The sequence below is a fragment of the Anolis carolinensis genome, chromosome 2 (assembly GCF_035594765.1).
Source record: "Anolis carolinensis isolate JA03-04 chromosome 2, rAnoCar3.1.pri, whole genome shotgun sequence".
Lineage (NCBI taxonomy): Eukaryota > Metazoa > Chordata > Lepidosauria > Squamata > Dactyloidae > Anolis > Anolis carolinensis.
This window is the reverse complement of record NC_085842.1, coordinates 158,616,308-158,640,132: the sequence shown is the minus strand read 5'-3', so window position 1 is coordinate 158,640,132 and position 23,825 is coordinate 158,616,308. Positions and strand designations below refer to the sequence as shown.

General features: G+C 41.9%; 1 protein-coding gene across 2 annotated transcripts in view; it reads left to right on the top strand.

The window, feature by feature from the left end:
• Window positions 1–18,271, top strand: part of tamalin (trafficking regulator and scaffold protein tamalin) — a 39,846-nt gene extending 21,575 nt beyond the window's left edge. Inside the window, exons 1-8 of one of the 2 annotated variants that reach the window (XM_016991212.2) lie at window positions 311–965; window positions 5,682–7,130; window positions 7,402–7,456; window positions 8,133–8,235; window positions 13,449–13,542; window positions 13,661–13,727; window positions 14,651–14,717; window positions 15,157–18,271. In XM_016991212.2, the coding sequence (XP_016846701.1) occupies window positions 7,117–7,130; window positions 7,402–7,456; window positions 8,133–8,235; window positions 13,449–13,542; window positions 13,661–13,727; window positions 14,651–14,717; window positions 15,157–15,620 (864 nt within the window). In that variant the 5' untranslated portion in view covers window positions 311–965; window positions 5,682–7,116 and the 3' untranslated portion in view covers window positions 15,621–18,271. Of the gene's footprint in view, window positions 1–310; window positions 966–5,681; window positions 7,131–7,401; window positions 7,457–8,132; window positions 8,236–13,448; window positions 13,543–13,660; window positions 13,728–14,650; window positions 14,718–15,156 lie in introns of those variants that run through there. The other variant, XM_003216995.4, reaches the window with a different exon arrangement.
• The last annotated feature ends 5,554 nt before the right edge of the window (window positions 18,272–23,825 follow it).

The following is a 23,825-nucleotide window of genomic DNA, read 5'->3' as shown; positions in this document are numbered from 1 at the left end:
AACACATTTTTGTAGTCAATGTTTTCAATACATTGTGATATTTTGGTGCTAAATTCGTAAATACAGTAATTACTACGTAGCATTACTGCATATTGAACTACTTTTCTGTCAAATTTGTTGTATAACATGATGTTTTGGTGCTTAATTTGTAAAATCATAACTTAATTTGATGTTTAATAGGCTTCTCCTTAATCTCTCCTTATTATCCAACATATTCGCTTATCCAACGTTCTGCCGGCCCGTTTATGTTGGATAAGTGAGACTCTACTGTATATACAAACCCCACTTGCGTAGTTTCCAACAAACCTCACAACCTCAGAGGATGCTTGCCATAGATATGGGTGAAACATCAGGAGAGAATGCTTCTGAAACATGGCCATATAGCCCGGAAAACTCACAGCAACCCAGTGAAAGTGTAGGAATTACCTCTGTATTCTTTACTTCCAATTAAGGTAGGCAAAAGTTGTCCCAATGTAGCATTGTTCTTGTGGGGTAATTTATTTAGGGAGGAGATGCGATGTCAGTCGTACCACCCTTTACTTTGCCATCTCCCCTGTTTTTTCTGCCTTAAGAACTTGCACAATAGTGCAACAGCCTTGGCTATTATCCGCCTTTTTAAAAAAAACAGCACTCTGAAAATAGGACAAAACACATCTTCTGAAGAGCCGGAGGGGTGGCAGAAGGGGATGTATGTAAGAGGGGATTTCATATGCAAGCATGTTTCATGAGTAGTTATATTGTGCCATTTTTTGCCTTTAAAGCAATGTGATGGGTCTCTTTATGCTCTCCATTGAACTCCCTTGTGTGGGAGTGTGTGTCTGCAGAATGACTGTAAGGCATGTTTCATTCCTTGTTCCCGATTAATTGTGTGTATGTTTTTTTTTCCTCTTCTTTCTTTTGCCATCACTCCCTCAGGGCTCTGGATTGAAGTGGAAGTCTCTCAGCCAGTCGCCTGAGCAGCACAGGTAACTAACTGCCTTTGTCTCTTTCTGCTCGCTGGAGAAATTCAGCCGAATCAGCAGCTTCTGTCCTGATTGCTAAACAGACTCTGATGCTTCTGAACTCTTCTGTAAGTCAGGCTGGTCATGGAGCTCTGCAGTCTTGGATAACTCTGCTACCACCCTTGGCTTTAAAAAGTCACTTGACTCTTCTGCGTAAAAGTGCTGCACCCCAAATACCTCACACACACCCCTCTTCCCTCTGTGCTCTTCCTTGTTTGTTGCACTGGGGTCGGTTACACCACTGAGCATCACAGCTGTGACACACGCGTCCTCTAGCGTCCCCGCACAGTTTGTGGTCTCCCAGACATAAAAGGCCTTGGAAAAGCGCTTTACTGAAACCTTCCAATTGTTCTTTCCTTTGGAGGAGATATTTTTGCAACAGCAATAGTGTCCTTGGTTTTCCTAGAGAACAAGGGGATCTTTGGAGGGATGTCTGAACACTCCTCCTCCTGGGATATGCTAGATAGGAAGTATGACCTTGATAGCTAGCTATGGGTTACTATGCTATCAGAGCTCGGCAACTCACTTCTTTTCAAATACAATTCCCAGAAGCCCCCATCTGGCATGGCATAGCCCTTCCCAATATGAGGCTGTTGGAAATTACAACCTTCTTCAAGCCTCTTCCAGTAATTTGTTTATTTGTTGCTTTGGTTGTAGGTTTCCCCCTGACATTATGTCCAGTCGTGTCTAACTCTGGGGGCTGGTGCTTATCTCAATTTCTAAGCCAAAGAGCCAGCGTTGTCCATAGACACCTCCAAGGCCATGTGGCTGGCATGACTGCATGGAGCGCCATTACCTTCCCACCGTAGTGGTACCTATTGATTACTCACATTTACATTTTTTGAGCTGCTAAGTTAGCAGAAGCTGGGGCTAACAGCAGGAGCTCACCCCGCTCCCTGGATTCAAACTACCGACCTTTCATTCAGCAAGTTCAGCAGCTCAGAGGTTTAACCCGCTGTGCCACCGGGGGCTCCAATCCTGTTGCTTACTTACTATATATATTATCTGATATTTAGCTTTCTTTCCTTGTTCTATGTTTTCCCTGAAAATTTGTGGGAGGGGCTGCACACCACATGATCCACTCTGAGACGAGCATAGACCTTGCGCTCCAGCAGACTTTTTTAGACTTTGAGGGGCTGCTCAGATCGCAGACTTGCAAACACTTGCTATTGTAATAGAGATGTACTGACCAGATGGCACAGAAACTATCTCAACAATATCTGTAACTGACTGATAAGTTGTGTCCTGTGTATGCTGAACACATGAAGGTTGTGAGTAAATCAAATATGTTATTTTTATCAAAATCTACTTTATTTTGTCTCTTGAGTGCATAATATGAAACAAGTTGTTTTATGGGAGAGTACGGTAGATATATTTCTGGGCACTGAAAAACACTTCTGAAAAACTGCTATTTTTATGCACTGGCATATTCTCTGTTTCCCTAACAGATCAGAGACAACAAATTATTCAGTCTAACAACTGAAGCCAATTGCCTTGCATAATTGCATTTGGTTGTATACCACTTGTGTAGATTCTACTCAAATGGGTATTTTGCTCTTCTCTAAAAGGTTATGATCTCTAAAAGGTCATTCTTTTCTAAAACAGGCTCAGGCCAGTTAAGGATGGTGGCAATTGTAGCCTAGTGTGGACATGAAGTTGGAAAAGCTTGTTATTGTAAAATGTAAAATATGCCTCCTGGTCTTTATCCAGACAGTAACTTTCAGTTTTCCTCACTATTCCTGTTTTAATAATGAGAATAGTTAGATATACTAGTGACCACAGTCAAGCAAAAAGATCAAATTATTTATTTATGTATTTATATCCAGATCTATATCAAAGGAACTTGGAAATCAGTTTAACAGTTTAACCCGATTTAACATTAATATTTTAAGCACACTGAAAGCATATTAAAACAATTTAGCAAATTGGAAACAGATTGCATTGTGAGCCAAACTATTTAGCAAGTAGGTCAAAAGCTCCGTTGAATGAATCACAGTAGGCTAGTCCCATAAAAAATAGGACAATAACTTGAGTTTATTGCCCATCTGGGGATTTTATGTCAGTGTATCTAGAACCATACAAAGGGAAATGGCAACAGAAATGAATAAGGAACATTGAGGAGGCGGCCTCTGTTCTAACAAGGTCATTTCCACTACTGCTTATCCAGAAAACAAACTGAAGCTGCCAACCAGTGCCTGAATTATGGGTAGAGGTTTCTGCTACCAATTTTTACAATGGCTGGCTTAGAAGTGCAAAATCCTGCCTCCAGCATCACTATTCCATCACGTCTAGCCCCTCTGCCGTGACCTCTTTGTCATGTGTGTCTGCAATAATGTAGACATGTGTGTCTGCAAGGTGATCCCTTTGCTCTCTAGTTCTGTGCTGCTTTGCTTGCTCTCTGTCCAAATTCTAGTTCTGAGGTAGTTCTATGATTAGACAGAATGAGGTGGTTGACTGGTGGCAGATATTGGAAGGCGGCAGCAAAGTGCTTTCTTTGCCATTCCCCTCTCTTGGAAGAAAAAGAGCAGTGTGGTCCTCAGGCGTGATAGGCAGTGCTGTCCCTTCCCCAATCTTGGAGCTAGATTCAGCTGCCAGTCCATTTAACTCTTCTGGAAAGAAGAGAAATAGGAGGGTTGGTATCCCCAGTTATTACAGTGATAGTGAATGCTGTAAGTGTCTTTTTGTGGTTCATGTGCTCTGCAAGTGGCAGCGTTGAGGTTGGAAGTACATCTTTGACTGATCCCCTGTCAGCTCTAGTTTTATGACACAGAACATATGGTATATGCCAATCATCATTGCTCACCCATAGAAAACCATAAGAACTATATCTAAGAAACTAGAGTTGGTGTGACCTATCCAATGCAATTTTCCAAATCAGCACCCCAAACAATCCCAGATGCCATTTTCGGAATCGGCAAGGCAGATATAACCAGAGACAGGCCTAACACTTGAGGCACCAAAATGTGTTTTGGCTACTGATTGGAGCTGTAGTCCCAAATGTCAGGATTGCCAGTCGTCCCTTAACTTCTTGTCTAAGCCCTGTAGGATTATCCTTCAGTGCATGGAAATGATACCAAACCCACACAAGTACTACTTTGGGAAACCGAGTTTTGGTTATGTTTTTGTTTGTTTGTTTTTTCCTGCTTTGCTTGTGGTTTTCAAAACAATTTGGCATTCCCTCTTGAGGTCTTCTGAAAGAGCAGTTCTCAGAGAAGACAAGAATACTGCTTCTCGAAAGGTAGCAACTCAAGCACAGAAACAGAAGGGAAGAGCAGTGTCTTCCAGGATGCTCACTATGTGTGTTTGTGTGTGTAGGGGGGTGCTTGGGTGTGTATTAATTTGTTAATGAGGGGGAAAGAAATGTCAAGTTATGAAACAGGGAAATTAGGCCCAGCATGACTGGTTCCAGCTGTCTTGGAATCAGCTCAATACATCTCCTTAACCATCCCACCTCCTGTCATTGGGAGAAAGACTATTTGTCACCCAGAAGCAGAGAGAATGCCTATGTCAAGTCAACAAGGCTCTGCAGAATACAAGCTATGAAAGAACATGTGACGCTCTCTCTTTTGTGTGAGCACACAGATCCCAAGTCCTCCTGGAGAAACTCAGGAAAATTAAAATTGAAAATGTATTCATAAATGTTGTTCTGGATATCACTTAACCTCCAAGAATTAACAGTTCTGGAATGACAGAAATCGAACATTCTTCTAACAACACTTCTGAAACCTTTCCAACCCATTTCAATGATACCAGATCTCTTCAAACTGGCCATGGATATGTATGGTTTCAGGGTGGTTTGCAAATGTTCAAATTCAGCACTTTTTCAGGTCAAGAGCGACTTAAGAAACTGCAAATTGTTTCTGGTGTGAGAGAATTGGCCATCTGCAAGGACGTTGTTCAGGGGTCATCCAGATGTTTGATGTTTTTACCATTCTGTGGGAGGCTTTTTTCATGTCCCTGCATGGAGAGCTGGAGCTGACAGAGGGAGCTCACTCGCTCTCCCTGGATTTGAATCACTGACCTATTGGTCAGGAGTCCTGCTGGCACAAAAGTTTAACACATTGTGTCACCAGGGGCTTTGTTCAAATTCAACATTTGGTGATTTAACAGCTGAAATTTGCAAGTGGGTGCTGTTACATTTGAGACAGTATCAAGATTTTCATAGCCTTCTTTCATCTATACGTGTTCTTGTATCAGTTTTCTAGTTATGATGCTTCGCCTACATTTGCCCTGAACATTTCAGTCCATATCCATTGATTCATCCTGGACTCAGGTGTTGAACTTGCACTTATTGACCAGCTTCTATAATCACTTTAGCCAGCCATAGATTTATTATAAGCAATCCTTATGAGCTACTTTGATGGATCACTTAATATCAGAGATGGAGAAGCAGAGACCTTCCAGATATTCTTGAACTTCAGTTCCTTTCACCCTTCACTGTTGGGATTGCTGGCCAGTCTGATAGGAACCGGAGTTCAACAAGAGATTCTCAGACATTTGTCCCAATTTCCTCTTGCTGAGCTCATTGTCAAGTTCAGACTCTTGGAAGACTTCTTCCGAGAAATTACTTTTGTTGCAATGAATTAAAACTGGAAATTTACAAGACAACCTCCTGAAAAAGTGTAGTGGAAAAAAACCAATATTGTAAAACCATTGAGATTTGTATTTCTCAATTTTCAGACGTTAGGGAGGAGGGGATTGGTGTGATCACAACTTCCTGACCTCAGAAGGGAAAATGGTGAAGATTCCTGTCTCCTCTGTGAAGGAAATGAAGCAAGAATTACAAAAGCTACAGATTTCTCGCTTTTGGCCTCCAGTGTCTGTCTCACCACAGCAAGTTCATTGTACATAAACAGCAACCATGTTTAGGATAAAGGGAATTTGTTACAACTGGGAGTGAGTTACTAATTCTGCACAGAGAATTCTCTGTTGGGAGTTAGGATAAAATAGTAATAATAATAACACTTTATGTATAACCCACCCTTCCTCCATAGGGATTCAGAATAACAAAAGTGGCAAACATTCAATGCCAAAATAGCTGAGGGCAGGCCTTCCTAAACTACCACCAGCATCTGTACATAAAGGGGTGCCCAGTCACAGAGTCTGATCCTTGTCTAGCTCATTGTTGTTCAGCACCCCAGATTTATATGCAGATGTTGTTCTTGTAGTTAACAGAAGATGCAAGAGCTTGAAAACTTCCTTTTTAAAACCTGTCCTATGTTTTCTGCCAATTACTAGAGATTGTATCATTTGTGATATTTGACTAATATAATTCCATCGTTTTTCTAAAGCTGTCTTATTCTATAAATGTTAGACTTGTGTGTATGCATAAATAAATGTATATAATTAAACAAGCACTATCAAGTTGTGATATGTGGGTGCTATAATTTAAATAGGAGGTGGATGTTAATAACTCAGTGCAAACACAACTCCTGTAGGTAAAGGTGAAGGTTTTTAAGCCGAAGAGCCGCCATTGTCCGTAGACATCTCCAAGGTCATGTGGCTGGCATGACTGCATGGAGCACCAGTATCTTCCCACCGGAGCGGGAAGATCTACTCATTGATCTACTCAAATTTGTGTGTTTTTGAATGGTTATGTTGGCAGAAACTGGGATTAACAGCAGGAGCTCACTCCGCTCCCCGGATTCGAACCACTGACCTTTTGTTCAGCAAGTTCTGCAGCTCAGTGGTTTAATCCGCTGTGCCACTGGGTACCTGAGTACTGTACAATTCTTCATTGGTATATTATTTTTTAGCTAAACGACCTTCCCTGTAAACAGTAGTGAACCTTGAATCCTGAAAATAACTGCACAACCTTGGACTGAAGGACTCTGCTATCTTTATTTGATACTAGTTTTTAACAACATTTGATTTTCAAGTGCATGAATAAATACTTATTTTGGCATTCTTTTGCATGAGAAATTCATGGAGCAGGAAAGCCAAGGTCTGAGGGAAATTGCCTCTCATGCAGAGCACTAAAAGGAGCCCCACCCAGGAAAGTTCATATGGCTCAGCTCTTCAGTATTAACCCAGTGCTATCCACCCAGACTCTATAAAGTTGCAAATGTTGCAAATGCTAAAACTGCCATGAGATTTAAATATTATTGAAGGAAGAATGATCAGTTGCTGGTAGGTATCTTTTGCTTTTGTGTTCCTAATGCTTTCTTTAATAGGGTTTCTCTTTCTTTGCTTTTTGCCTTTGCAAGTTCAGCAGCTCAGTGGTTTAACCCGCTACGCCACTGGGGGCTCTGAAAACTATCCGGAAAAAATCCGAAAAAATGAGAAAATATTATTTGCATACACAAACAGTATTTGTATAAATAAATATTGCACCTGTTTGTGCCTTGCGCCAGCCCTGGGCAACTTTGGGCATTGACTTCCTTTCCCTTGTGATTTTCAGGAAAGTGATCACCCTCGAGAAGGAAGAGGCACAAGCCTTTGGCTTTGAGATTCAGGTGAGTCAGCATCTCTCTCTCTCTCTCTCTCTCAAATTCCACTTGTTGCCACCCCTACAATCTCCTTGGTTTAGTTTCCATCAAGGAGAGCAGTGTGTTATGAATTAAAACCTCAGTGGGAGATGAATGGCTACACCAAGAATTTACCCAAGCATGTTTGTAAAAGTGAACTTTCTGGAAGGTGAGAGTTTCAACGAGTGAAATAAATGTTTAATCTTCAAATGCCAGTGTTCAGATTTCAGAGCATGAGTAGGAATCTTGCCCCCCTCCCAGATGTTATTGATCTGCATCTTCCAGCATTCCTTACCTTGGTGATGTGGGCTAAAGGTGCTGGAAACTGCAGTTCAGAAACATAGGAGACACACATAGTTTACACCCTTAGAATCACATAATTGAAAATCTGGCAAATCTTGTGCTTCACCACATGTTGATTTCCAAATAGTGGGATAAATATTTGAATTTTCTTGTTGGGAAATACTGAACTTAGGATTTCTTTTTCTGTCTTTTGTTTTTGTCTCACTGTTTGCCATGCATTTCTGGATCCTCCTGCTGCTAGGAGGTACTTTGCTCCTTGATCTACCTTATTGGATAATGTTCTACCTTGCATGTTGTGACATGGCCACAGTCTGGCTGCATTACCTTTCCAACCATTTCCTATTTTCCTGCCTCCTTTCAGACATATGGGTTACACCACCAGGACACAAAACGTGTGGAAATGTTCACCTTCGTATGCCGAGTGCATGACGATAGCCCAGCGCAGGTAGCTGGCCTTAAACCTGGTAAGAAATTGATATGATTTACTGTATGGAAACAAATGAACTGCTTCATTTGCCTTTATGACATGGCTTGTTTTCATATATAATGGCCTGTAACAATTAAACAAATATCAACCAGATTTCAGAATGTCTTTAATGGGAAGAGAAAGTTTTGTTGCCCTGAACTGAGAGCATAGAGGTGGGATATCTACTCTGTGCAGCCTCCTCACTTAGCCAGAAATGGGAAATTTTAATTTGGGCATCCTTAGTTCTCTTTCTTCATCTTACCTCATCCTTTAAACATCTTTTACAATTCTGCGTATTACTGAGATTAAGAGCCAACATTTTCCTTTTTCTTACCCCCAAAAGTGATTACTTAAACTAGTCTTACCCTGCCTACCAATTTCCAGGTGTGTTTTATTTCAACTCCTATCATTCTCACACATGATTGGAGAAAAATCAGAACTCTAGTCCAGTGTATCTGAAGAATTCTATCTAAATTGTTGATGCACAGTGCTCCAATATCTCTAGTATTTTTACTTTACAATCAAAGACTAGAAATGAGGAGATTAAAAATACAATAGTTTATTCTGCAGAAGAACTTCTACAATGAAGTCAAGCCAAGAAAGCGTCAAGAAAAGTGCCATTTTGACTGTTTCTGAATCACAGGTTTTATAGTCTCCAATTGATGCAAGCATGAACACATACACACAAAATCAAACTTCTTCCCCCCCCCTCCAAATCCTGTCTGTAATTTTCCCTCTTAGCTTATTCTTCACGTTATATTTCCTGGTCCTATCAAAAGGAAGGCTGGTTTATACCAGGGGCCCTTTTATACTACACAGTTATAACACTGCGGTTCCATTTTAATAGTGATGGCTGTATTAGGTTTGTTATTCCATCAGAGGCCACAAAAGAGATCTTTGATCAAGAATCTTAAAGTCCTTCCCAAAATTACAGATCTCAGGATTCTATAGGATGTAGAGATGGAAGATAAAATAGGATAGTAGTGCTATGATTATGTAAGTGAAAGGCCCCAGAACTTGCAAAGTTACACTATGGTTGTACAACTCCCAAAACCATTGATCCATCATGGTCAATGTGGGTCAAAACACATCATGTTTTCAAGCTCTGACTTCAACTGGCCAATTATAGGGGAATATTATGTGGACCACGAGGAAAATACGTTCCGGTCTTACTTGTTGCTCCCCAGCACAAGATTTTTCTCCTTTTTGGGTCTGAAAGAAAAGCTGGGACACACTGTAAGTGTAGCTCTGGCAATTCTCTCAATGATACCAGAGTCTTGGAGAAAGAGGATTTATTGATCACACTCTGGCCTGATCATTGCAAGTGGCTCTTCCAGAAGGTGTTGGAGTCAAAAAATTTATAGTCCAAGTTCAGATAGCTAGAGATTACAAGAGTTGAACTGCAACAAAATAAAGAGCCCTTTCATCTAAGAACCTTTTCTTCATCAGTCTAAATAAATAAATAAATACTACTTCTGCTTTTAGGGTTTCTCAAGAAGGGAAGAAATGTAACCACAAAAGGAAGTGAGGACATGTCCACATGCATAGGTGTCTCATTTCCTTAGCAGGACCTCATTCAGTTTGTTATGCATGAGCCCTAGACAAGCTGTTACTGATGTAAGAAAGAAGCTGTGGAAGTGGAACTGCCCCAAGACATTTTGCTGCCTGAGATGAAATGGCAAATTTCACCTCTCTCCTTTGAGGTTCAGTATCCTGAGTGGGCAAAGTGCAGCCCCCTGTTATATTGATGTGGTCCTAGAGACAAAAAAAGTTGTTCCACAGTGAACTCTAGACAGTGTTGAGAGCATTTCCATCACATTCAGAGCAAAATGTTTGCTTCAGGATGCCCTAAAAGACTTCTAGAGATCCAGGGGAGCCCAAAAACATGGTGAGACGGTCCCATGGCTTCCATGGGCATTTGAGGTCCAGAAACAGCAGAAAGCTCTTCAGGTACATTTCCTTCTCCCTGGTGCCTGAAATCATAGCCTAATGAATTAAGTAATTAACATAGTAATAGGCCAGATCTACGTTGCCATATAATGCAGTTTGATACAGTTAAACTGTATTATATGAGTCTACACTAGCCATATAGTGCAGTTTCAAATTGTATTATATGGCAGTGTAGATCCAGCCAAACAATTCAGAGACTGGAACATGAGTGTGCAAAGGGATTTTGTAGCAGATACATCTGAGGAAATAGATTCAGTCTACAAAAGCTTCCACTGCCAACTTAATTCTCTCAATTAGTTTCTAAGGCATGACAAGATCCCTTTGTATATTAACATTGTTGTATTCTGTTATGACATCCAAAATCAGTTGCCTGAGTCCAGCATCTCATTTTGCAGCCCTTAGAAGAAGTGAATGTGGTATTGTCCAATTTTAAAGTGGGTTGTATCTCTCTTCTTGGACCAAAGATGACATAGATCAATATAGATTTCAGGACAATTATTAGAATACTTGGAACTTTTTAATTTTAAATTTTATTACTGTATATACTTGAGTATAAGCTGAGCTTTTCAGCCCTTTTTTAAGGCTGAAAAGCCCCCCCCCCCCTCGGCTTATACTCGAGTGAGGGTCCTTATATTCAGGTCAGCTTATACTCAAGTATATAGGCGATCAGAGTTGGACAGCCTTATCTTATTAAAGTCTTATTATTATCTTAAAGAACAGTTTTATGTAAATATTCAAAAACATTTAACCTACTGATGTCTCAGTTAATGTAATTTTATTGGTATCTATTTTTATTTTTGAAATTTACCAGTAGCTGCTGGATTTCCCACCCTCGGCTTATACTCGAGTCAATAAGTTTTCCCAGTTTTTTGTGGTAAGATTAGGTGCTTCGGTTTATACTTGGGTCAGCATATACTCAAATATATAGGTATTAAAATTATTGTTTTAGGTGGTGGGGGTTAGTGAGTATATTGGTGATATACGCTACATCAGAATCCACCTCCCAGCTATGCAAGTAGCTAAGGCAGGGATGACCACAATAGGCTGGGAGGAATCAGACCCAGTCTCTGCATTTCACCTGAAATGGTACTGTTGAACCGAAAGGCATTACATTTTCGTTGTCTTTTTGCTTGCTAATTAAATCACATTTACATTTCCTCCTCCCCCCCAAAAAAAGATAATGAAGGTTTCAGGAACATGAACTCTTTGTAGGTTGAGGAGGACTTCTATGAAGACCTTCTCTTATCCCATACCTGTTTTCTTCTTTTGGGGGTTTGGTAGAGATGGGCTGATTCACTTCTTTCAGGGAACCAGGTCTGCCAATGTCTGTTCCCGAGAAAAGTTCTGCTGCAAAAGGTGCTGGAAAATTGCCATGTTTCGTGGTTCCAACAGGTTTTTGGAAATGATTAACCTGAAGCCTTAGGCGCCACTTTAGCCATTAAATGGAAACTGGGATCGAAATTGTCTTTTGGAAGTGCTTACTTTGCAATTCTAGACACCACATTTGATTATTACATAACACTTGTCCTGTACTTTATCCACTGTTTTGATCTTATTGTGGTGTTTATTCTATTAGTCCTACCTGATAGCCTTACAGTAGGCCGAAGTGTGGAATTTTGGCCTAGGTTCCTTGCTATCAGTCACACTTTGCCTTGACTTTCTGCCATTTTTACCATATGAGTCCTATTTCAGCCATACTGCCATCTTGCCTGTTTTATATATTTTATATATTACACCCATTCGTTGTAGAACCGCTCAATGGAGCGATCTGCAATTGGTTACTAGGTATTATATTGTTTTAAAATGTTGGAATTTTAAACATGTTTGTTAGTTGCTATTATATTGGTTCATGTATTTTGTATTATGTATATGTATTAAATGTTTTTATGATGTGTAAACTGCTCTGAGTCCTTATCGGAGATAGAGCGGTATATAAATAAAGTTTTGTTGTTGTTGTTGCTCCTCTCTATGCTGCATCGCCCTGCTCTGCTCCCAGGAGAGCTGATCTTTGTATGGCTACTTTCAGGGTCACTTTGAGAACAGGCAGAGGTGGAGTAAACTCAGAAAAAGGAGGCAGGAGTCCAGGTGCTTGACAGTGCTTACCGAGGCAGCATTTCTCCCTTCCTTTCTCCTAGTTGCTCCAGAACTATTCTTTTCCTATTCCCCACAATGTTCTGCAGGTGATTTGAAATGCAACCTACCCAGGGCTTGATAAATATCACTACAAAGTGGTGGTGTCAGTAACAAAACTAAAAATTTAGTTTACCTTTAATTAAAAAAAATTAAGACTGCAATTAGCCCTTTAAACCCATGTATGGCCCCAACTGCCCATGTTTTGAAAATATATATTTTTTTAATCCAAAAAGTAAAAACTTGATTTTGCCATTTTATAAAAGGGAGCCCCTGGTGGCGCAGTGGAGAAAAGCGCTTAGCTGCTGAACTTGCTTACAGAAAGGTTGGTGGTTTGAATCCAGGGAGTGGGGGTGAGCTCCCACTGTTAGTCCCAGCTTCTGCCAATATAGCAGATCGAAAACATGCAAATGTGAGTAGATCAATAGGTATGACTCCAGTGGGAAGGTAACAACGCTCCGTGCAGTCATGCCGGCCACATGACCTTGGAGGCGTCTACAGACAATGCTGGCTCTTCGGCTTAGAAATGGAGATGAGCACCAACCCCCAGAGTCAGTTACGACTAAACTTAATGTCAGAGGAAAACCTTTATCTATAAAAGGGGCACCATTTTGCTCCACTATTGTGTATAATGGGACTTGGATTTTGGCATCCATATGGGATCCTGGAATGAAACACCAGCAGTTATCAAGGGTCCACTGTATCTGAGCATGTGTATACAGTGACTTTGGTTCTGGCTGGGGCCTACAGTGGTGCCAGGTAAAGCTCAGTGGCATACAGCTGGTGTGCCCAGGAAAAGTTAAACAAAACTGACATACTCTGAACAGATTGCAGAATTTAATTCCGGAACTGGCTAACTTTTAAAGAATATTCTGGCCTTTAAAATCCAGCACAGAGCTTCGGTGTCATGTGAAATCCAGAACTTTACGCCACCCCACCCACTGATGTTGTTGAGCTGCAACGGCCTGCATGCAGTCATTATTGGCTACTCTAGCTAAGCTGCACAGGAAGGCCTCACAACTCCCACCTGTGGTCTAATGCCAGGGGAAACAACATACTCTTGTTCTGCCATTTCATGCTGTAAAAGAGATCCCAGCAGCTGACGTTTTCCCATTCATCTCTGGTCCTTAGGCGATACCATCACTGCTGTGAATGGGCTCAATGTGGAAGGGATCCGCCACCGTGAGATTGTGGAAATCATCAAGGCATCTGGAAATGTACTGAGGTGAGAGAAGGGTTGGTTAAGTTGGAGAGAGCCAGTAGACGTACCTGTCTTTCACACACAGACTTATTTCTCTTGAACCAGCCACCTCTAAGCACACCCTTTTAACTATTTTTTTTAGGTTAGAGACTTTGTATGGCACATCAATCCGGAGGGCAGAACTGGAGGCCCGTTTGCAGTACCTCAAGGTTAGTGATACTTCAGATGAAGAGCATGCAGGAAAGGAATGGAGCAGGATAATTTTTGGGTTGCTATGTGTTTTCCGGGCTGTATGGCCATGTTCCAGAAGCATTCTCTTATGACGTTTTGCAGAGGTTGTGAGGTCTATTGGAAACTAGTCAAATGGGGTTTATAGATCTGTGGAAGGTCCAGGGTGGGAGAAAGAACTCTTGTCTGTTGGAGGCAAGTGTGAATGTTGCAATTGGTCACTTTGATTAGCATTGAATAGCATTGTAGCTTCAAAGCCTGGCTGCTTCCTACCTGGGGGAATCCTTTGTTTGGAGGTTAGCTGGCCCTGATTATTTCCTGTCTGGAATTCCCCTATTTTCTGAGTATTGTTTTTTATTTACTGTCCTGATTTAAAAGTTTAATTTTATTTCATTCTGCTTATATATAGGAGAGAAAACTCAACATATCCTACTTTTTAAATGATAACAATGATATACTTCATTGGTAGTCTAGAACTATTACTAGAAGTAATAGTTGGTTTTTACTGAACACATTTGGCATTGCAAATATACTCCTTTACAATATATGTTCAGAAAAGACAAGAATGCATACTATTGAATTACTGCACTCTGTTAAGCAATTGCTGTGGCAGTTCACATTTCTTTGTCTTTGTTGGCAGTGAAGCTGTTCCTTAAATCAGGCCTTTATTCTGATCTCAAAAAATAGATGTCCTCTACTTTCTAAGAAAGTAATGGGGTTAATTAGTCAGAAGTGGAGAGAGGGCAAGACAGGCAGAGGCTACTGCTTGGTATTAAATGGCACCCCAAGCACAAGGTGATTGCATCTTCAATATACCTCGTGAAGCAAAAATAGGATAGCACTAGCCTTCCAAGTGTTTTCAGCTAGCTAGATCTTTGTTTAAACTTGTCTCTTTCCATTGCAGCAAACACTTTACGAAAAATGGGGCGAATATCGGTCATTGATGGTCCAAGAGCAGCGTCTGGTCCATGGTGGGTATCAGGAAGGGATTGGCGGATCCACTTGCATGAATAAGGGTGGGAATCATGTTGACTTCCAGATGCTGTTAGACTGCAATTCCCATTCATCCTAGCCAGCATAGTCACTGTTAAGGAATGGTGGAAGTTGCAGTCCAACAGCATGAAGAAGGGTGTGTGATTCCCATCCTTGATCTACAACAGCGGTTCCCAAACATGGGTCCTCCTGGTATTTTGGGCTTCACCCAGAATTCCTAGCAATTGGTCAAGCTGTCTAAAGGATCTTGGGAGTTGAAGTTCAAAACGTCTTTCTGAAGTGAAATAAACAATCACCCTCCCCTCTGCTGAATAAGCAAAGCTTGGGTGGGTTGTGTGTGTGTTTTGGAAAAATGAGCTATTAACCCCCCCCCCCCTCCCAGCTCCACATTCTAATTCTCTGCTCTTTCCTGCTTAGGGATTGTAGTGAAAGACCCCAGTGTGTATGATACCCTGGAGTCTGTGCGTTCCTGCCTGTATGGCACTGCCTTGGCAAGAGGCTCCACGCCTTTGAGGATGCTGTTGCCAGGAGCAAGCAGCACGTATAGCAGTGTGGGCTGCGTCAGCACGGCCACCGATGACAGCGAGGACTCTCTTTACCAGACCTGTTTTTTCGACTCTGCTGATTCCCTGGACGCTGTCCCTACGGCTGCCCAGTCATCGCGCCCCAGGACAACACTCACCCGCAGCGCCAGTGTCAAGTGCAGCAGCAGCAGTAGCAGCAATGGAGCTGCCCGCTTCTGGGACAAGTCTTGCGAACAGAAGAATTCCTTGGCAACACCAAGGCCCAGGAAGAGTAAGCATGGAAGCTTCCGCAAGAGACTGCTCAAGTTTATCCCTGGATTAAATCGTTCTCTAGAAGAAGAAGAGAGCCAGTTGTAAAAGGACGTGCAGAACTGGGGCTTAGTGTGGTCCTGGGAGACCCTGCCTTCCAGTGTGGCTATTTATTTATTTATTTCACCAGCAAGAAGATTTGAGCTTAAAAGTGCTTAAAAGGACAATAGTTTCCAAGGAAGATCTGAATATGGTGGTCAATCTATGCTTAATGGTTCTTGTTCTTTGCCTCTCTTTGTTTTACATTTCAGCTCCCAGAATCTCTAGCCCAGTGGTTCTCAACTTCTCAACACATGTGTCCCCAGATGTTTTGGCCTCCAACAGCTGGTAAACTAGCTGGGATTTCTGGGAGTTGTAGGCCAAAACACCTGGGGACCCACAGGTTGAGAACCACTGATCTAGTTGTTGGCCATGTTGGCTGAGGCTTCCGGGAATTGAAGTTGAAAACATCTGGAATGCCAAAGGGTCAAGACCACTGCTTTACAAGATACAGATTGTGCTGAATTGCTCTGGCCTTGCCATTGTTTGGGCAGCTACACTTTTCAGGAAAGTAGCTCATGGGGAGCTACAGTTTTGGGACTGTTTTCAAGGAAACAGTGGGGGGGGGGGGGGAGGCCTCAGGGGGAATGTAGCACATTGTAAGACCAAAGAAACACAAGGGAGCTGGCTTTCTTCATTTCTGGGAGAACAGAATTCTTTGCTGGAAACAGAGTAAACCAGACATGGGCAAACTTCCACCCTCCAGGCATTTTGGACTCACACAATTCCTAACAGCCAGTAGAGAGTTAGGAATTGTGGGAGTTGAAGTCCAAAACACCTGGAGGGCTGAAGTTTGCCCATGTCTGGAGTAAACCAATCTATTAATGCTACCAAGGTCGTTCCTTGCATAGGGGAGGAGGGGAGGATTTCTGGAAAGGGGTGGAACTAGGAAGTTGAAAATGTCTAGCTGTAAAATAGCAGGAAATAAGGAAAAAAACTTCCAGCGATCTTGGGTGGTCTGGGACTGTAAATTGTAGACTTCGTTTTGGGACTTTAAATGGGCATTAGCAGAATTGACATGTTGACCAGGGGCTTGAAATAGCATATGGGGTTTAGAAGTTGGAGTTAATTTAAGAAGTAGGATGGGAAAGCCCAATCCTGTGATAAAAATGGGTTTGGAGGAAGGGGTTTCAGAACTACGGAGCAGTTCAGGATGTCTTGGCAGTGAAAAGTGCTGAACACAACCACATCCCTGTCTCTGTCCATGGACAGCCTTTTCCTTTCCAGTCCATAGGTCTTTTGCCTCTAAACCATAATCAAGAAATGGAACTATTAATCCAATGGATATCTCTTGCCACGTAAACCAAGCTTTTGTGGCAGCAAGCATTGTGTCACTTATTGAAATGACCTTCTAGTATCAAAATCTAGCTGCAACATATGGGAATCCTCCACCCCCGGTTTATGCGACTGTGGTTTCTGAGCTGCCTATCTCCATCTGTAATCGGTTCAGAGGAGCGCTATTCACGAGCCACATCCTGCCTGTCTCGTCACCTCCAGGGGCTTGATTCCAGTTGCCCACAGCCTCCTTCCAGCACTTAAAAGAGTCCAGATGCTCTTAAACTGCTTAAAATCTGTTTACAGGGCGAATTTCAAAGGAGTGTGGCCAAAAGAGGAGAGCTGTTTTTGTACTGCACGTCTCCTACCGCCTTCACACACAACATTACTTGGAAGACTTTCTGGCCTCAGGAAGGGAGAACATCTACCTCATGGTTTGAACCGAGCTCATTTTGAATTAACCGTGAAGAAGTTTCAGAAGAAACTTGTGAATTTTGGTTCCTTAGAAGAAAAATGACAGAGGCCATCAAATTAAGTGTATAACATGGACATTCTGGGTTCCAGACCCAAAATCCTATATTTAGAGCTGCTTTTGTCAAACAATCAGAGCCCAAAGATGCTACTTTTTTGTTACTCCAGCTCCCAGCCCTCCCCAGCCAGCAGGCTGCTTGGGGAATTCAAGTTGTGGCCCAAAAAGAAACTTTTCTGAGTTTTGCCTGTAGTTTTAGTTAACAGTGCTGAGCTTCTAAACATTAATCAAGTCAGTAGGAGAAGGTATGAGCCTGCAATGACTTCCTAAATGAAAGACCTTGTAGATAATAGGGCCTCAAACAGAGATGGCTAACTTCTGGCTCACCATACTTTGCTAGACTACAGTTCCCACATTGTCTGAAAGTTAAGGCCAAAACACATGGAAGGACAGAGGCTGACTAGGAGAAAATGAAAGGAGTCTTGGTTATAAATGTAATGCAGTTGGGAGGTAGAATGGTCCTTGGTTTTGTTTTTAAGTGCTTTGCCAACCTCTCTTTGGGGAAGGCTGTGGGTTAGAGCAACCAAAAGGGAGTTTTCTCTCTTCTTCTTTTTTTGCAATTGTAGTTGAACCTTATCTCAGGAAATAGCTGCAGGAAGGGGAGGAGGGAGTTGACACAACACAGAAAAAAGGGCTAAATGTACACATGGACTGTTGTGTCTGAAAAAGAGGTAATCACACCCCATAACTGAAAGCAAAGCAATGCCGGGGTGAGAAGATGCTTGGCTGGTATCACTTACATTTGCATAAAAGTGTGACCAAGGGAGAAGCAAGGCTGTTTTTTTGTACACACACATGTGCATCAATGTTTCAGATGTTAACTTTTAGATAAATATACTAAGACTTTTTGCATTCACTTGGTGTTATTGTTTCTTTGCACTGTCATAGCAAACAGTTATACATGCACAGTGGTTTTTCTGATGTTTCCTGGTTTCATTCCTCCAGTAAATGGGAAGCTTCTGCATTGAGTTGGTGGTCCTTCAGAGATGACTGCGAAAACTATTTCAAAAAGAGTTACAGGTTCATCAGATTTCTAAACGGGAAAGGAGGAGTTGCCTAGCTTGACAACAACCAGATACTGGTGGGGGTTTGGCTAGGCTTTTGCGAATAGGTGGATCTCTTCTGGAGCTGCCTGTGACTGGGATTTTCCCCCAGAGCTTTGAGCTGCATGCTGGAGCCCTAACAATCCAGTGATTACTCACTATTGCAAAGTCTGATGCTTTTCTTCCCTGCTGTCTTTGGTTCTGTGCACTGGGATTGGGAGTTCCCAAACTGGCTGGCTGTTTATCATCAGGCGGTTCCCCTAAATTGCATAGCAGACTGTTCTGCTTTGGCCCAAAATAACACAGATCAGAGGGAGCGCGGGTTAAGTTTAGCTACAGAAGGAGCAGGTGCCATCTGGCCATGTTGTGGAAATGACCACAGTATGGGCACTCCAACTCCCAATTGCTGCCTCTTTTATTTTTTTTAATCTGGTCCTGTCCCTGTGCTTTTAAAAGTCATCCACCATGCAGATTTAAAGGTTCTCTTCTGCTTAGCTCCATATCAATTGGGAGCAGGTTCTGTAGATGATCCATAGTTTTGGCCACAATTTAGGAAAGTTACTCTGTCAAACATCCAGTTCCCCAAATCCATTGAACACTCCTAGAAAGGCTATATTGGCTGGGGATTTTGGAAATTGTGGTCTAACCGGTGTGACATCCCTAATTCAAATATGGTTTATTCAGTAGTTCTCTACATTTAGTCCCCCAAATGTTTTGGATTTTGGCTCCTAGAACTATTTGTCTTTAACCAACCTGGCAGTGGCTTGTCAGAGCTGAAGTATAAAACAGCTGGAGGATCAAAGATTGACAACCCCTGCGTTAAATACATAGCAATTCAGTGCCAGATGTTAAGAACCCTTAAAACCTCCCAGCTGAATGGATGGATTTTTGCTTTCTCCCCCATTCAAAGGTTTCTAAATATGTGTTTGTGTGTCAAGCACTTTCTGTGTTTCTGTTAATTTGTTTTGAATATTGGCAAGTTCTCTTTTCCAAACCTGGTAAAGAGAATGAAGCACAATTTCATCCATCTCTCTCAGCAACATCCTTCTTCAGTACAACTATCCATTCCTGAAACTTCACACACAGAAAAACTGCATCATAGACTTGCCCTTGACTTTCTCTGAGGTTGAGCAAACGTAGTTTGCCTCAGGTCACCCAATGCATCTCCATGACTGAGCAAGCATTTAGCATTGGTCTCCAGAGTCATAGTCCAAACCATGACATCACACTGATTCTCACAATTTTGAAGTCTGTGTTTAAATAACAACACTGCAGAGTAGAGTTTAGTAGAAGAGAGACAAATTAAGCCCTGAGTCGCTGTGCAATATGAATAGTAGGACATGAAGTTAGGGAGAGGGGATCAGGCTTTGAAACTTCGACTCAGTGGTTCAGTTTAATTTTTCTGATCTTAATGCTACCAAACATTGTGAACAGGAAGAATAAGAATATATGAAAACCAATCTCTGGATTGAACATAAAGAGGGGAGTGTACTGGCCTTCCAACTGTTTGGGGCTTCTGTTCCCAGGATGTCTGATCATTTTTCATGCTGGCTATGACTTCTGGGAGCTAAAGTCCCAAACATTTGAAGGACCAGAGTTTGAGAAGCACACTTCTAGGCAGTTCATGAGAACATAGCAACCTGTGCTTGTTGGTTAGTCCCCACTAAATGGGACCCACTCAGTGTGTGTTGTGGCTTGACCCCCTAGTTGTCAATTGAGTCGATCAGTGTACTATAGTTCAAACTGATCATCCCAGTTCTGGCTATCATTTGTTTTGAAAGCTGCCATGCCAAATTAAAACCACATAAAGCTTTATCGACATAATATTAAAGTCCAGAGACAAAGGAGAGAAGAGAGGAGTCTACAATGACAATAGCTACTCTAATTTGGTGAAATGTCAACATTGCATTTTGTCTTTAAGGTAAAGGTAAAGGTTTTCCCCTGATGTTAAGTCCAGTCATGTCTGACTCTGGGGGTTAGTGTTCATCTCCATTTCTAAGCCGAAGAGCCGGCATAGTCTGTAGACACCTCCAAGGTCATGTGGCCGGCATGACTGCATGGAGCGCTGTTACCTTCCCACCAAAGCGGTACCTATTGATCTACTCACATTGGCATGTTTTAGAACTGCTAGGTTGGCAGAAGCTGGAGCAACAACTGGCGCTCATTCCACTTCTGGGATTTGAACCTGGGACCTTTCGGTCTGCAAGTTCAGCAGCTCAGTGCTTTAACACACTTCGCCACCGGGGCTCTTTAGAAACACATTATAATCAAAAGTCAAGTTTCCTTAGCAAGACATGTTGGGAAGAAAGATGTCTGGGGGATGGCGATCTCACAACCCTTCTCACTTCCTATGCTATCTGAGGAGTTGCAGCTCCAACCATCTAGAAGACACAATGTTACCACCCCATGCCCAAGACCCCACATATCCCATCATCCTTGACATTATCTAAGGCTCAGTAACAACAATGTCTTTACTCTGGTTTAGAATTACAACTCTTACTGACAATACATGACTGTTTTCACAAGGTGTCTCCAAAAGGCAAAACCAATCAGACATGCCCAATGATGTGTATATATGGGAGCACGACAGGAATGGGGGTAAAGCCTTTCTATTCCACTTCTTTATGGCAGAACACTGGGCGGAAGGATATTAGAGGCAAAGATGAAGTACTTTGGCCACGGCCGACAGGGAACTCTGGCGTGGGCTGGTCCATGAGGTCACAAAGAGTGGGTAGCGACTGAACGAATAACAACTACAACATGGCAGAACAATGCTGTATCTTGGCCACTGTTTCCACTTGCTTCTCCACCTGTTGTACTGCAGCATCCAGTACCCGTAGCCAGCCTAGCTAACAGTAAAGAATACTACAAGTTGCAAGCCTTTCTATTCCATTTCTTTATGGCAAAACAATGCTGTATCTTGGCCAATGACTCCACCTGCTTCTACACCAGATCTTTCACCAAGGGGCGGCCATCATACAGCCCTCCAAATGTTGTTGTACTGCAGCATCCAGCCCCCGTAGCCAGCCTAGCTAATGGTAAGGAAGGCTACAAGTTGCAGTCTAACAACACTAGAGGCCCACACGACTGCCCAATACAAATGTAGATGTAATGAGCAATAGGTTAGAGAAGCAGAAAATCCTGTATCATTCTCCCATGCAGTGTATGGAGACAAAACCATGTGATTCAAGGCATCATTATTGGAAATAACAACTCTGGCTAGAGTTCATATGCATTAGAATGTTCAAACAGAAAATTAGCATGGAGTTTTAGCTTTGTGGGTATATCAATACAACTGGACTTAAAACTTTCTGTGGTTAGCTAAAAGGGTATTATTTTATTTATTTTTTCTGAAACATTGCACAAATTTTAAAAACAGTCATTTTGGTTTCACCTCACGCAGTTTGTAGCCCTGCAGCGATGCCACTGTGGAAGGGCCTTTATAAGACAGGGAGCTCCTCTGGTGCCCTTGACCAGGTTCTTAATTCTAGGATTCTTCAGGATACGGCCATTTAATTAAAGTGAAATCATAATAATATAATTGTGAAATATAAAAGGACTTCCAGTTTCACTTTTCATCAAACAGATCGACTCTTATCTGAAGTCCCCTACAGAATCTCTTATTCTGGCATTTGCATTTTTTTAAACTCCGGCCCATGACCCCTCTGTATTCACCCTTGTTTTCTGCCAAGGGCATCTCACCACCAGCAGGCTAATTGGCTGTGTTTGGAGAGTGGGGGCCAAGGGGGCTTATGCTTTATCCTGGGTGCAGCTTACTTGGATGAATACCCCCCTTCCATCTGTCATCTGCTGCAAGGCTGAGACCAACTGCTTTCTGAACGATTTGTTCAGAGAAACCCACACTTAGCTGGGGGAGTTAGGAAGCTAATTTTCTCAGAAGCCCTTTCTGCTACGCTCACATAACATCTGAGAACAAGAAATCCAGGCTTTCAGGCAGCCCACCATCTTCTGGAGTTGGTTGAATAAGCTTGTGCTTCCCTTCTAGAGAAGGTATCCAGCTTTCCAGTGCATTTGTGCTTTCAGTGGCCATCTGATAGGCAGAAATCTGCACTAAAAGCAGGGCCAGCCACCAAGTAAGGCACTTTGTTGTTATTTGTCACTAAGTCAATTTTGGTTGATGGCAACCCTATGAATGAGAGATGTCCAAGGCCCTTTCTCTTCAACTGCCTTGCTCAGGTCTTGCAGACTCAGGGCTGTGGCTTCTTTCATCGAATCCATCCACTTCTACACTGCCATATAAAATCCAGATGATCTGCTTTGAACTGGATTATATGGCAATGTAGACTCATATGATCCAATTCAAAGCAGATAATGTGGATTATCTGATTTCATAATCTGGATTATATGGTAGTATAACTTAGTTTCCCCCTTCTTCTGCCTTCCACTTTACCAAGCCTTATCATATTACCCAATGAGTTTGGTCATCTCATGTTGTGTCCAAAGTATAACAGCCTCTGTTTGGTCATAGAATAATAGAGGTAAAAGAGACCATGTGGGCCATCTAGTCCAACCTTCTGCCATGCAGAAAAAGCACAATCAAAGTACCCCTGACAGACAGGTCATTTTGGCTTCTAGTGAGAGTTCAGTCTTGACTCACTTGTGCGTTTTTGTTTTTGTTTTTTTTAAGTCTATGGTATCCCTACCTATCAGAGGGGCAAATTATCTTCTGATAGTTTTCTTCACTGTTTAACTTTTACATGCATACATAGAAACCAGAAACACTGGGATTCTCTCTCTCTCTCTCTCTCTCTCTATGAAATAAAAAGAGTTTTCTTTACATAAAAAGTGGGAGAACGTTTTAGGTATAGGAAAGTTGAAAAATAAGATTAAAGAAAGAGAAAAGGAAAGAAGAGGGGGGAAAGAAAAAAAAGTATTATGCTGGTAGCTTCCTTTCTCTACTTAGTGGTGGTACTTAGTGTTTTCTTCTTATGTGTATATAAAAAAAGACGATTCGTCGGTCAGCTTGTCTCAATTCACTTCCTTTCTTATTGTTGCAGATGGTCTTTTAGTCCATTTGTCAACTTAGAATCTTTATTTTATTTTCTTTAAGACAGTCTTTGAAGAGAGTCCAATCTGTCATTTTTACAATCTTTCCTTGTGATTTTGATAATAATGATGTTAGTAAGTCCATATTCATAATGTCCATCATTTTTTTCTATCCAGTCCTCTTTATCCGGTGTCTCCTTCTGTCTCCATAATCTAGCAAAAACAATTCTGGAAGCTGAGGTAATGTAAAAGAAAAAGTTTGTCCATGTTTGTACTCCAGCTCGTATTCGTCATACCAAGTAAAAAAGTTACCGGTTTCAATGGAATCTTTGTTTTCAAAGTTTTCTCGGCCAGTTCATG